General features: G+C 42.0%; 1 protein-coding gene across 1 annotated transcript in view; it reads left to right on the top strand.

Moving 5' to 3' along the window:
* The first annotated feature begins 8,518 nt into the window (after positions 1-8,518).
* The window catches only part of FAF2 (Fas associated factor family member 2), a 57,091-nt gene continuing 53,713 nt past the window's right edge, over positions 8,519-11,896 (top strand). Inside the window, exon 1 of the mRNA XM_060008345.1 lies at positions 8,519-8,619. Coding sequence (XP_059864328.1) covers positions 8,557-8,619 — 63 coding nt within the window. The 5' untranslated portion in view covers positions 8,519-8,556. The remainder of the gene's footprint in view (positions 8,620-11,896) is intronic.

Below are 11,896 nucleotides of genomic sequence, written 5' to 3'. Positions count from 1 at the left end.
AATTGTATTTTTATACACAAGCAGTGACCAAGAGGAAATTGACAATTTAAAATGCCATTTACAATAACATCAAAAATATTAAATATTTAGAGATAAACCTAACAAATAAAATGAAAGACTTGTACACTAAAAACTATAAAATATTGCTGAGAGAAGTTAAGTTCTAAATAAATGGAGAGATATTCTTTGTTCATTGATTAGAAGACTCAATAGTAAGATGTAAATTCTCCTCGTATTAATCTACAGAGTCAATGCAATCACAAAATCCCAGCAGGACCTAAAATAGTCAAAACAACTTTAGCAAAGAAAAAGTTGGAGGAGTATCATTACCAGATTTCAAAATTTATTATACAGTTACAGTAATCAAGACAGTGTGGTATCGGTATCAAGATAAACAAATAGATCAATGGAAGAAAATAGTCTGGAAAAAGACATGCACATATATAGACAACTGATTACTGACAAAGTTGCAAAGGCAATTCAGTGGAAGAGAGATAGTCACTATACTTTTTGACGCTTAAATTTTCCCATCCTTGGCCCCTTGTAACAGTTTGACAGCTTCTTTGTTCTCTGGTACACGTTCCTGGCTCATCCTGTACATTTCCTGCCCCCAGACTGGAATTAGCTGTTTCTTCAAAGAGTTCTATGACCTGTTAGTGGCAAATAATATTTAGAAACCACTGTCTGGGCTCCTCAGTAGTTATTTCTTATAGACCTCTTCAGTCAACAGAACTAAACAATACATTTTCTGTTTGAAAGAGAAAAATACATTGTGTTCTTGCTAATATTTCTAATTCAAGTTTAAGATTACAATGTTTTTACTCAATCCTTTTGATTTTAGATATATATATTTCTCTTTCACCAAAAATCTTGGTTCTAATGCATAACATAATCACTGTTTTTGCTCTATCTACATGAATATATAGTTTTTATTTTATTTATTTTTTATTGAAGTATAGTTGTTTACAATGTTGTATTAGTTTCTGGTGTACAGCAAAGTGATTCAGTTATACATATGTGCGTCTATCTATTTTATATATAGTAGTGTGTAACTGTTAATCCCAATCTCCTAATTTATCCCTCCCCCTCTTTTCCCCTTTGGTAACCATAAATTTGTTTTCTATGTCTTTGTAGTTTTTATTTTTTTTATTTTTTATTTATTTATTTATTTTTTGCGGTATGCAGGCCTCTCACTGTTGTGGCCATTGCTCCACATTGTGGAACACAGGCTCCGGACGCGCAGGCTCAGCCTCCATGGCTCACGGGCCCAGCTGCTCCGCGGCATGTGGGATCTTCCTGGACCGGGGCACGAACCAGTGTCCCCTGCATCGGCAGGCAGACTCTCAACCACTGCGCCACCAGGGAAGCCCTGTCTGTGTAGTTTTAAAATAACAACATCAATATTATTATTGACCTATGATTACTAAATATCATATAAGATTTCTTTCTGTTTTTAGGATATAGCCTATCAGGAACTTGTAGGCAAATTACTGTGTTTTAAATTCACTTGAAATTATTATTTTCTTATTATTTTCTCCGTGGTTGAGCCACTAATTTGATACACAGCATCATAGGCTAGGTCCCATAGAAAACATAGCCTGAATCAAAAGCTTACATGTTTATACTTTACTGGGGAGTACAATTCCAAGGTATCAGGCATGAGAGAATGAAGCAGGGAGGCAAGGAATAGGGACAAGTACAGGGTAGGAAGTACATTGCGCCACCCCATGGGTTTGCCTCAGAGAGACCATATAAATGACCGCATCTCAAGACAGCTCAACACGGGGCAGGAAATGAGAAATTTTCATGTGGTGGATTCCCGTCTGTCATTGGTCAGGGTTTTGCCCCATGGCATATGAATTCCCCCACATTTCTGGGTAGTGCATGTGTGGGCACCGTGCTGATCCGCAGTGTCTTGTGCTCCAGTAGCAACAGGCAAGCTGTAGCAGGGGAGGCGGGAGGCTGGTGGTGCACGGGTGAGGTGAAGTGCTGTCGGGTTGTGTCTGTGTAAATGGGTCACCATGGTGGTGACTAGAAAGAATCTGTGTAGAGTTGGTCCCACAGAAGTGGCCAAGGTAAAACAAGTGACCAAGGGCCTTGGAGACAGGTGAGACTGCAAAGATCTGAAGTGAAAACATAAGAGGCGTCTGATACAGCACACCCCTTGGACCCCTCCGTGCTATTCATTCCCTCTCATTATACCTGGTCTCATACGACAATATGGGTTCTCCTCTACTGTGGGAAAAAAATGCCCTCACTCCTTCCAAGTGATTTGAAGAAAACATACATTTTAGGTTTTCTCTGAGGATGCTGTACACATGTACTGAGATCTGCATGTCAAAAGGGACCAGCCATGTGAGGACTCAAGAAAAGTGTTCCAGGCAGAGTGTACTGCAAATGCAAAGTCCCTGAGGTATGAATAAGAATAATGAGGTGGAGGTTTGAGAGTAATGTGTTCACAGTAATGAGGTCATAGAAGCGTAAGTTAGGCTTCCTTGTCAGCCACAGGATGGAGGTTGGATTCTATTCTAAGGGCAATGGGAAGCCAATAGAGGGTTTGGAGCTGGGGAGTGATAGGATCTGACTTACTTTTTTTTTTTTTAATTAATTAATTAATTAATTTATTTATTTTTGGCTGCATTGGTCTTTTTTGCTGCATGTGGGCTTTTTCTAGTTGTGGTGAGCGGGGGCTACTCTTCGTTGAGGTGTGCGGGCTTCTCATTGCTATGGCTTCTCTTGCTGTGGCGCATGGACTCTAGGTACACGGGCTTCAGCAGTTGTGGCACGCAGGCTTCAGTAGTTGTGGCTCGCAGGCTCTAGAGCACAGGCTCAGTAGCTGTGGCTCATGGGCTTAGTTGCTCCGCGGCATGTGGGATCTTCCCGGACCGGGTCTCAAACCTGTGTCCCCTGCATTGGCAGGCGGATTCTTAACCACTGTACCACCAAGGAAGTGCCCTGACTTACTTTCTGAAACGTTTCTCTGGCATCTGTGATGAGACTGAATCAGAGAGGGGCAAATGTAAAATCCAGGAGACCAGTTAGGAGGGAACTGCAGCGTTCCAGGGGAGAGATGAGATAGGGAGATAAGAGGACCTATGTGACAGATACAGTCTATTATCGACTTTTGGGTCTCTGTCACTTTCCACCTGATACTGCAGTTGACTTCCTGTTATTCTAGGAGATTCCTGAGGCTAGGTCATCCGCAGAACTGAGTAACTGTAAGACAGTAACACATATTGAATCAATCTATAGCAAAATCTAACTTCTGCGAAGGGCTTTAGCAATGATAAAGCCTTCTCCCTTTTTTCCAAATTTAGTTTATTGAAGTATAGTTGATTTACAATGTGTGTTAGTTTCTGATGTATAGCAAAGTGATTCAGATATATATATATATATATATATATATATATATATATATATATATATATATATATATATATAGTCTTTTTCATATTCTTTTCCATTATGTTTTTTTTTTTGCGGTACGCAGGCCTCTCACTGTTGTGGCCTCTCCCGTTGCGGAGCACAGGCTCCGGACGCGCAGGCTCAGCGGCCATAGCTCATGGGCCCAGCCGCTCCGCGGCATGTGGGATCTTCGCGGACCGAGGCACGGACCCGTGTCCCCTGCATCGGCAGGCGGACTCTCAACCACTGCGCCACCAGGGGAGCCCTCCATTATGATTTAATCGCTGGATATTGAATACAGTTCCTTGTGCTATACAGTAGGACCTTGTTGTTTATCTATTCTATATATAATAGTTTGCATCTGCCTATCCCCAACTCCGAATCCACCCCTCCCCCAACCCCTCCCCCTTGACAACCACAAGTCTGTTCTCTGTCTTTGAGTCTGTTTCTGTTTCGTAGATAAGATCATTTGTGTCATATTTTACATTCCACATATAAGTGATATCATGTGGTATTTGTCTTTCTCTTTCTGACTTACTTCACTTAGTATGATAATCTCCAGGTCCATCCATGTTACAGCAAATGGCATTATTTCATCCTTTTCTATAGCTGAGTCATATTCCATTGGATATATATGTGTGTGTGTGTGTGTGTGTGTGTGTGTGTGTGTGTGTGTGTGTGTGTATCAATCATAACTTCTTTATCCATTCATCTGTCGATGGACATTTAGGTTTTTTCCATGTCTTGGCTATTGTGAATAGTGCTGGATAAAGCCTTCCATTAATACTTTATTTCATTCTGTCCTCTCCCAAATCTTCAAGGTGGCTATGATGAGGGCATGAATTTTACATGTCCTCTCTGAGTTAACCCTTGCCACAAACTGTGAGGTAGAGACTATTTGTTTACAGCTGAGAGATGAGCAAACTGCAGAGAGGTTCACTTTCCAAAACCACACAATTAATGGTGCAATACTCAGGTGTCCCTGCAGAGCATGAGATGTACTTTTTGACTTACATAAGGCAAAACTTTGCTTCCAAGCTTAATTTTTTTTCATCAGTCCAAACACCCCTAGCAGAAGCCTGAGAATCTAAAATACACTATTGGGTGCAGGTATTACTTCTCTCACTCCCCTTACTTTTTGGATGAATCTAGTTGAGTCACCTTAATTCCTGCTAGCTCCACTTAACCAATAATGAATAATTTGATGGATAGCAGGGCAACAAACAAAAAACTGTTGCTGACATCTCAATGGTCTGCTTTACTCAGCAATCAAAATGCCATGTCCCCAACTGACAGAAAATATCTTATGTTCCAGTTATTCAGAAATTGAGGACTTGTTCTAGGATTTCCATGACTCAGCAGGACAGAATTCATCCTTTATCAGGAACAAAATGGTAAGGTGTCAGCAAAGCCTTATTACTAGGATTAGAGAAACAAATATTCATTAGATTCCCTGAGACAGCTCTCAGCCACAAATCCCTGTGTGCACTCAAAACCTCTATCTCTCTCTCTCTTTCTTTCTCACACACACACACACACACACACACACCCCAGTCCAGAGACTGATGAAAATTCATTTAATTTTTCATTAAACTGTGTGTTCTTTCGAGGACAGTGGCTGTGTGTTAACTTTATAGCATGTGGTACAGAGCCTGGATCAGAATAAAGCACTCAGTAAATGTTTGTTTAATCGACTCCTAAAATCTGTAGATGAATATAATTTTTAAAATTTTATTGAAGTATAGTTGATTTACAATGTTGTGTTAATTTCTGCTGTACAGCAAAGTGTTTCAGTTACACACATATATACATTCTTTTCATATTCTTTTCCATTATGGTTTATCACAGGATATTGAATATAATTCCCTGTGCTATACAGTATGACCTTGTTGTTTATCCATTCTATATATAATAGTTTGTATCTGCTAATCCGAAATTCCCAGTCCTTCCCTCCCCCCACCCCCCTTTCCCTTGGCAGCCACAAGTCTGTTCTCTATGTCTGTGAGTCTGTTTCTTTTTAGTAGTTACGTTCATTTGTGTTGTAGTTTAGATGCCACACATAGGTGATATGTAGATGAATATAATTAATAAATCTATTAAAAATATCTTCAGAATGCTTTAGAATGCACTGTCCAATGCAGTGGTCAGAAACCATGTGTGGTAACCCAGTACTTGAAATGTGGCCAGTCCAAATAGAGATTTAGGGAAGTGTAAAATACACCCCAGATTTTAAAGACTTAGTACAAAAAAAGATAATATATTTGATATATTGGGTTAAATCAAATATATTACTAAGATTAATCTCATCTGTGTTAAATGTGATCCTATAGTATTTAAAATTACACATGTGGATATCATTGTATTTTGATTGGACAACACGGCTCTAAAAAGGAAAATAAAGGTCAGAAAAAATTATTCTTAAAGAAGATGGCAAGCCAATATTTGATGCCGCTTTCCACACTCTTCATCTTGAACCTATCAAAAAAGCTTAGGTTTCTTCCAAGGCCAGCTTCTCCCGTGGCAAACAGAGGCCATGAGGATTCTGCCTAGGTCAGAGGGGTGGGCTGGTAGCTCATGGGCTGAAATGTGGCTTGCAGTTATGGTTGACAGTAATTTTCTTAAAAACTGAATTAGTTATTACCATTTCAAAATGGGGAGATTTCATACACAGATCCTTATTTGTTAGGTGCTCTTAGAAAAGGGGAAGTTGTGGCAATGCTGGTCTTTTTTTAAAAATTTTTTTTTATTTGTTTATTTTTGGCAGCGTTGGGTTTTCCTTGTGGCGCGCGAGCTTTCTCTCCTTGCGGTGAGCAGGGGCTACTCTTCGTTGTGGTGTGCAGGCTTTTCACTGCAGTGGCTTTTCTTGTTGTGGAGCACGGGCTCTAGGTGCACGGGCCTCCGTAGTTGTGGCACACAGGCTCAGGGGTTGTGGCTTGCGGGTTCTAGAGCGCAGGCTCAGTAGTTGTGGTGCATGGGCTTAGTTGCTCTGTAGCATGTGGGATCTTCCCGGACCAGGACCCGAACCTGTGTCCCCTGCATTGGCAGGTGGATTTTTAACCAATGCACCACCAGGGAAGCCCTGGTTTTCTTTTTTTTTTAATTGAAGTTTAGTCAATTTACAATGTTTCAGGTGTACAGCAAAGTGATTCAGTTATACATATATATATACATATACGTACACATATTCTCTTTCAGATTATTTCCCATTATAAGTTATTATAAGATACTGAATATAGTTCCCTGTGCTATACAGTAGGTCTTTGTTGTTTATCTATTTTACATATAGTAGTATCTACCTGTTAATCCCGAATTCCTAATTAATCCCTCCCCAGTACTGGTCTTACATGTAAGCCAAAAGGTACAGCTAAAAAGCAGAAGCCGCCTTTGCCCAGGGAATGGATTCTCCAGTTTGCCATATTGTATTCCTATGGTCGAGTTGTTGTTGCTGTTGCTTTTTTTTTTTTTAAGTAAAATATTTCTTGTAGCCACACTTTTATTCAAAGAAGAAAAGGGAAATGTAGACTAAAAGGGTGTCTGTGTCTTAAAGGAAGAGAAGAACATTCAATGGTGTTTAATATAACCACAAAGTTTGTGTGTGGAAAGAATACATCTTAAATCAAAATTATGCAACAACTCCAGATGGCACCTGACTTTGCAATCCCTCATCTAGTTCTTCCGGATCCATCATTATTGGAGACGTTGAATAGTACTGCATCTCATTTGAGCTTTGAGTTGATGTAAAAGAAATTCTCCAAAGTGGCTCTACTTGCTTACAATTTTACCTTAAGGGTCTAAGAAAAATTCTAGGACATTGTTATGCAGTTTGTGCAGACCTAGTAAGACCTGATTCAGGCCTGAAAGAAAGAAATAGCCAAAACTTAAGTCCTTCCATCCTTTAATGTACTCTTCACGGAACTTCAGCTTTCAAAGCACTTCCGGTTCTGTCTCACCTAATTCAACCCCGTGAAGTTCATGGGGTGAGATTCCATAGATGGGGAGGACAGCGGGTGCCCAGGAGGCTGAGTGCCTTGCTAGGAGTCAGACGGGTAGTCTGTGGAAAAGCACCAGGCCATGAACCCTCTGCCTCCCAAGGCCTTCTGGACAGTGGACAGAGAAGGCGGGTGGCAGGAGAAAAGAAGTGGAAACGAAAATGGAGACCTGAAGAGAGGTGGCGGGTTAAAAGGGGCAAGGAAAGTGCAGAAGAAGGCAGACATTGAGGGGTGGAGATAAGGCAGTGGAAAGGGTGGGGGACTGCTTCCAAGGAGAATGAGCTTAGACAGCATATCTGGGGCTGTTGGTGAATCTCATTCCATCAATGGCAAAACTAGAGCAGAGAGGAGGTGGTTTGCCCGGAGATGTCCAGCACTTTGCCAGGTGGACACTAGAACGTGAATCCAAGTCTCCTGATCCCAGTCCTGGGATCTTCCTTCGGTTGGTCACAGGGAAGACGGGCCAGTGGGCAGAGAGACGAGTGAGGGCCTGAGGCAGGCAGGATCAGAGTCGCAAGAGGCGTGGACGGAAAGCTCTGCCTAAGGCTGGTAGTGCCCGGGTGGCCAAGGGCCAACCATTTTCAAGGGGCGCACATCTTCCACAGCTTCCGGCTCGAAGGCGGCGTGGGAAACGCCCCCATCCCCACCACGCCCCCAGTATTCGGGGACTTTCGGAACCTCCTGAGAGATGGTCAGGGGATTTTGGAAACATCATGGCAGGAATCAAACGGCCGATATTTCTGAACGACTGCAATTTCCTAAGAAACATTCAGAAACATTGGAGATGAAAATGGTTAGGAAGAAGGCGAAATCTGCCGAGGGGCATTCGTGAATTTCCGAAGCTTCTCGAGGAGCATTCGGGACCTCTCGGTTCTTTGCGATCTATTCGAGAGTCAAGTCCCTGGTAGATCCGTTCGTCGCCTAACTCCTAAGGGCGACTTGGGCAGACAGTCCCCCGACAATTTTCGTAAGTGTTAGGGATCGGCCCGAGAGTGGTGCCCTCTAGCGGCGGAAATTGTCACCATTCCCGCCTCCAGGTTGGGCCGGCACGCGCAGACGCAGTTGCGCGCCGGCGGCTGTTCAGACCGGATGTGGTTGCTGCTGAGGTCATTTCCGGCGGGTGACGGTGCGGACGGGTCAGAAGCGTAGAGGCGGCTGCAAAATGGCGGCGCCTGAGGAGCGGGATCTAACACAGGAGCAGACAGAGAAGCTGCTGCAGTTTCAGGTAGCAGCGAGTACTCGGTGAAGCGAATGCCACCGCGGGCTAGGGAGTTGGTCCCTAGAGGAGCCCAGAACCCTGCTCAGATTGGGCCCGAGATTCTTCTCAGACCAGCAGGCGGCCTCCTCCCCCCCCAGGCGCCAGTTGCCCTGCTTGCTGCCCCCGGCGCCCGAGCCTCTGTCGGTCCCCAGCCTTCCAGGAATGGCTGCGGGCAGACCCGCTCCCCCTCTCTCCCCTCAAGAGGGTCAGCTTCCCGGGTTCCCCTTAGCGGCGCCCGTCCTCAGCCATCCTTTTTCCAGCCTGGTTACCGGTTGGACCCTCTCCGCCAACGACTGTGGATCTACTGGGATGCTTAATCCCCATCGTGGAGTTGACTTCGTTTCGGGTCTCTGGAAGGCCTCCTCCCAGCTTCCCATGCCATTTCCACAAACGTTTACTGAGGGCCTCTTGGGTGCCAGGCCCTGTGTTGGGCGCTCTGGTGGCAGTGGGGTGAGGATTAGCCCCCGCCCTAAAGATGTGGGAGGACACCTCGTAATGAAACAGTGCATGAGAAATGTCACCAGTGCCGTCTGACGGGGTTTATTACCCCGGGCTTATTCCTGGGCTCACGTTCTTGACTCTGCTTGAGGAGGGTGGGAAACTTGGCTGGAATCTGCCTCCTTTTAGTGGATGTTTGGGTTAAGAACTTTGGACACTATGCACTTTATCCCTGAGCTGGAGAATCTGGTTGGAGGAGACTTAGGTAACCTTGACTCTGTGTTACCCTGATGGGTACCAGTTTCTTTATTTCTAGAATACGTATCTTAAAAGTGTTTATCCCCTAAGGATGTTGTGGAGATCAAAATGAGTTTATGGATGTCTAAAGGGCTTTGTAAACAGTAAATTGCTCTGAAACGTATTGCAACTATTAATCATTATTTAACTTAGGATAGAATTAAAGTTAGTGGTATGCTTATTTCCTAATATAAAATATGCTAAATATTCATTAATTACACAATATTTACCAAAAACCTTAGTGCTCAGGCAATAACAACAAATGGATAGAATACCATTTATTGAGTATGGTGTTGTAAGTACTTTCCTGAAACACTTAATATACATTATTGTATTTAATGCAACCCTATGAGAGTCATACTGTTACAATCCCTATTTTAGAGATGAGGGATATGAGGTTTAAGAAGTAACATGCTTAGGTTACACAGCTAGTAAGTTGTGATGTCAGATTTAAAACCAGGTCCATCTTTCCAGAACCCTTCCTGAGCTCTTGACGTGTGTGCTGTACAACCCATGTAAGTAGCAGTGTACACCTGAAAGTGGAATGCAAATGCTCTAATATTGTATTTTTTTTCTCTTTGCAAGCGCTCACTTTTCTGTGATTTCCTTGATTTCACTGCAGTTAATTTTGAAGTGTTTTCTCTTAAATCAAGCAGTGGGTTGGAAGTGTATAAATTGGAAAATACTGTCATAGAAGTAGTTGACATTTGTTTGGAGTTTTGAGTAGAGAAATTGATGACACAGCACATTAGAATTAAAATGAATAAAGAGCAGATAACTAGCTTCTACTTCCTTACAGACTACTAATTTCAGAGTGTTGTTTAACTCTGGCAGATCATTTTATCCCTTACAACTCTTGAGGGATAAGCCCCCATGTTGTTTAAAGTGTAATGAGGTGAGGTGAACCATAAGTCGTGAAGTACTTAGTCTGGTCCTGGAAGAACATGAATATGTGGTAGCATTTCTGAGATAAAGTGCATAGGAATCTCTGTTTTTGTCTTCATTGGCTGTCTCTATCAGTAAGAGAGGTGAGTAGCAGGTTAAAGTTGTATTAAGATTGCTTTATGAAATTGGATTTAATAAGACAAATACATTTTACATTTGTGTATTCTTTAAGCAGTTGCTTGGGTCAGGTTCATCATCCAGATTACCATTAACATCCTCTGAAATTTACTAGGTGTCAAGTGTTATACGAGGTATTTGATGTACATTAACTCTTTTAAACCTTTTTGTAACACTGTAAGGTGTTAACCCCAATTCAGTTTATTAATGAAGAAACAGGTTCTGCGAGGTCAAATAACTTGCTCAGGTGGTAAGTGGCAGAGATTTAGAAATCCATACCCATAACCATCTTGCTTATAACCTAATGGAAGAGCCAGACACATACATAAATAATGAGTATTCTGCAGTATATTAGTGCTCATGGTGTAATATACATAGTAGTATAAACAAAGTGCTGTGGAAATTTAGGAAATGATAGTATTGATGAGGATGGAGGGGGAAAGAAGGATGGCTCAGTAGTTACCATTAAGTTTCTACCGTGCCTTAGGTATGGTGCTAGATAGTTTAGAACCATTATGCTTAATCCTCACAATAGCCTTGTAAAAGTGCCACAGGTGATATGCCTCCTCCTAGGTAAGGAAACAGGTCTAGTAAAGTATTTGCTCCAGATCATTAAGCTCTTAAGTAGTGGGGATGAAATTAGAATTAGAAATCTAGTGGATCTGGATCTGAACTTAAAAGCTGGACCCTTTCCACTGTACTTTGCTGCTTTGAAGGAGGAATGGAATAACAGGTGGTGGGCAGGAGTATGTTCAAAGCTGAGGCATGGATATGAAATAATGTAGAATGTGTTTGTTGTGATGGATTTAGAGAATTGGAAGATGAAAATAACACTGGAAAGGTAAATTACAGCCAGATTTTGGAGGCCTGTGCTCAATGGTTTAAACTTAAATCTGTAGGCTTGAAGAGCCATCAAAGATTTTTTCAACTAGAGAGTGAAATAACACTAGGTTTCAGCTTTGCTTCACTAACAGTATGGAGCATGTGCTTGGAATCTCCACAGGGGTTAGGACAGAACAGGATGACACTGCTAGGAGTCAGTTTTCAATAAGTTGCTTCATTTGATATATCGAAATTAGCAAAAGTGAAATATTTTGGAAATCTCAGGTTTCCTCTATTTCACTTTTTTTGTGACATATGATTTGATTGGAACTCCTTAGGTTATATTTAGCAGGCTTCTAAGTCTGTTTGATGTCTTTTAAGATTCTTCTAGTTACTTTCTCCTGTTTATTTTACAAGCAGTTGAATATGAATAACTAATGCCATATTTATTTTAGGCTTTCCCCATTTTCTTTAAATGGGAAGTAATGAGTTTTAAGAGGAGCTAATACAAATATGGGGAAGGTCAGTTGTATTGAAGTCCATGTTTCCAAATTTCCAGGTATAGCCGATTCCCCTGGTGTCTTGGTTTACTGCCTCTAGGTTGCTGTTTGAACACCTGGAGAAG

The sequence above is a fragment of the Delphinus delphis genome, chromosome 3, assembly GCF_949987515.2.
Source record: "Delphinus delphis chromosome 3, mDelDel1.2, whole genome shotgun sequence".
Taxonomy (NCBI): domain Eukaryota; kingdom Metazoa; phylum Chordata; class Mammalia; order Artiodactyla; family Delphinidae; genus Delphinus; species Delphinus delphis.
Note: the sequence above shows the minus strand (reverse complement) of the source record. Positions and strands in the feature narration are given on the sequence as shown.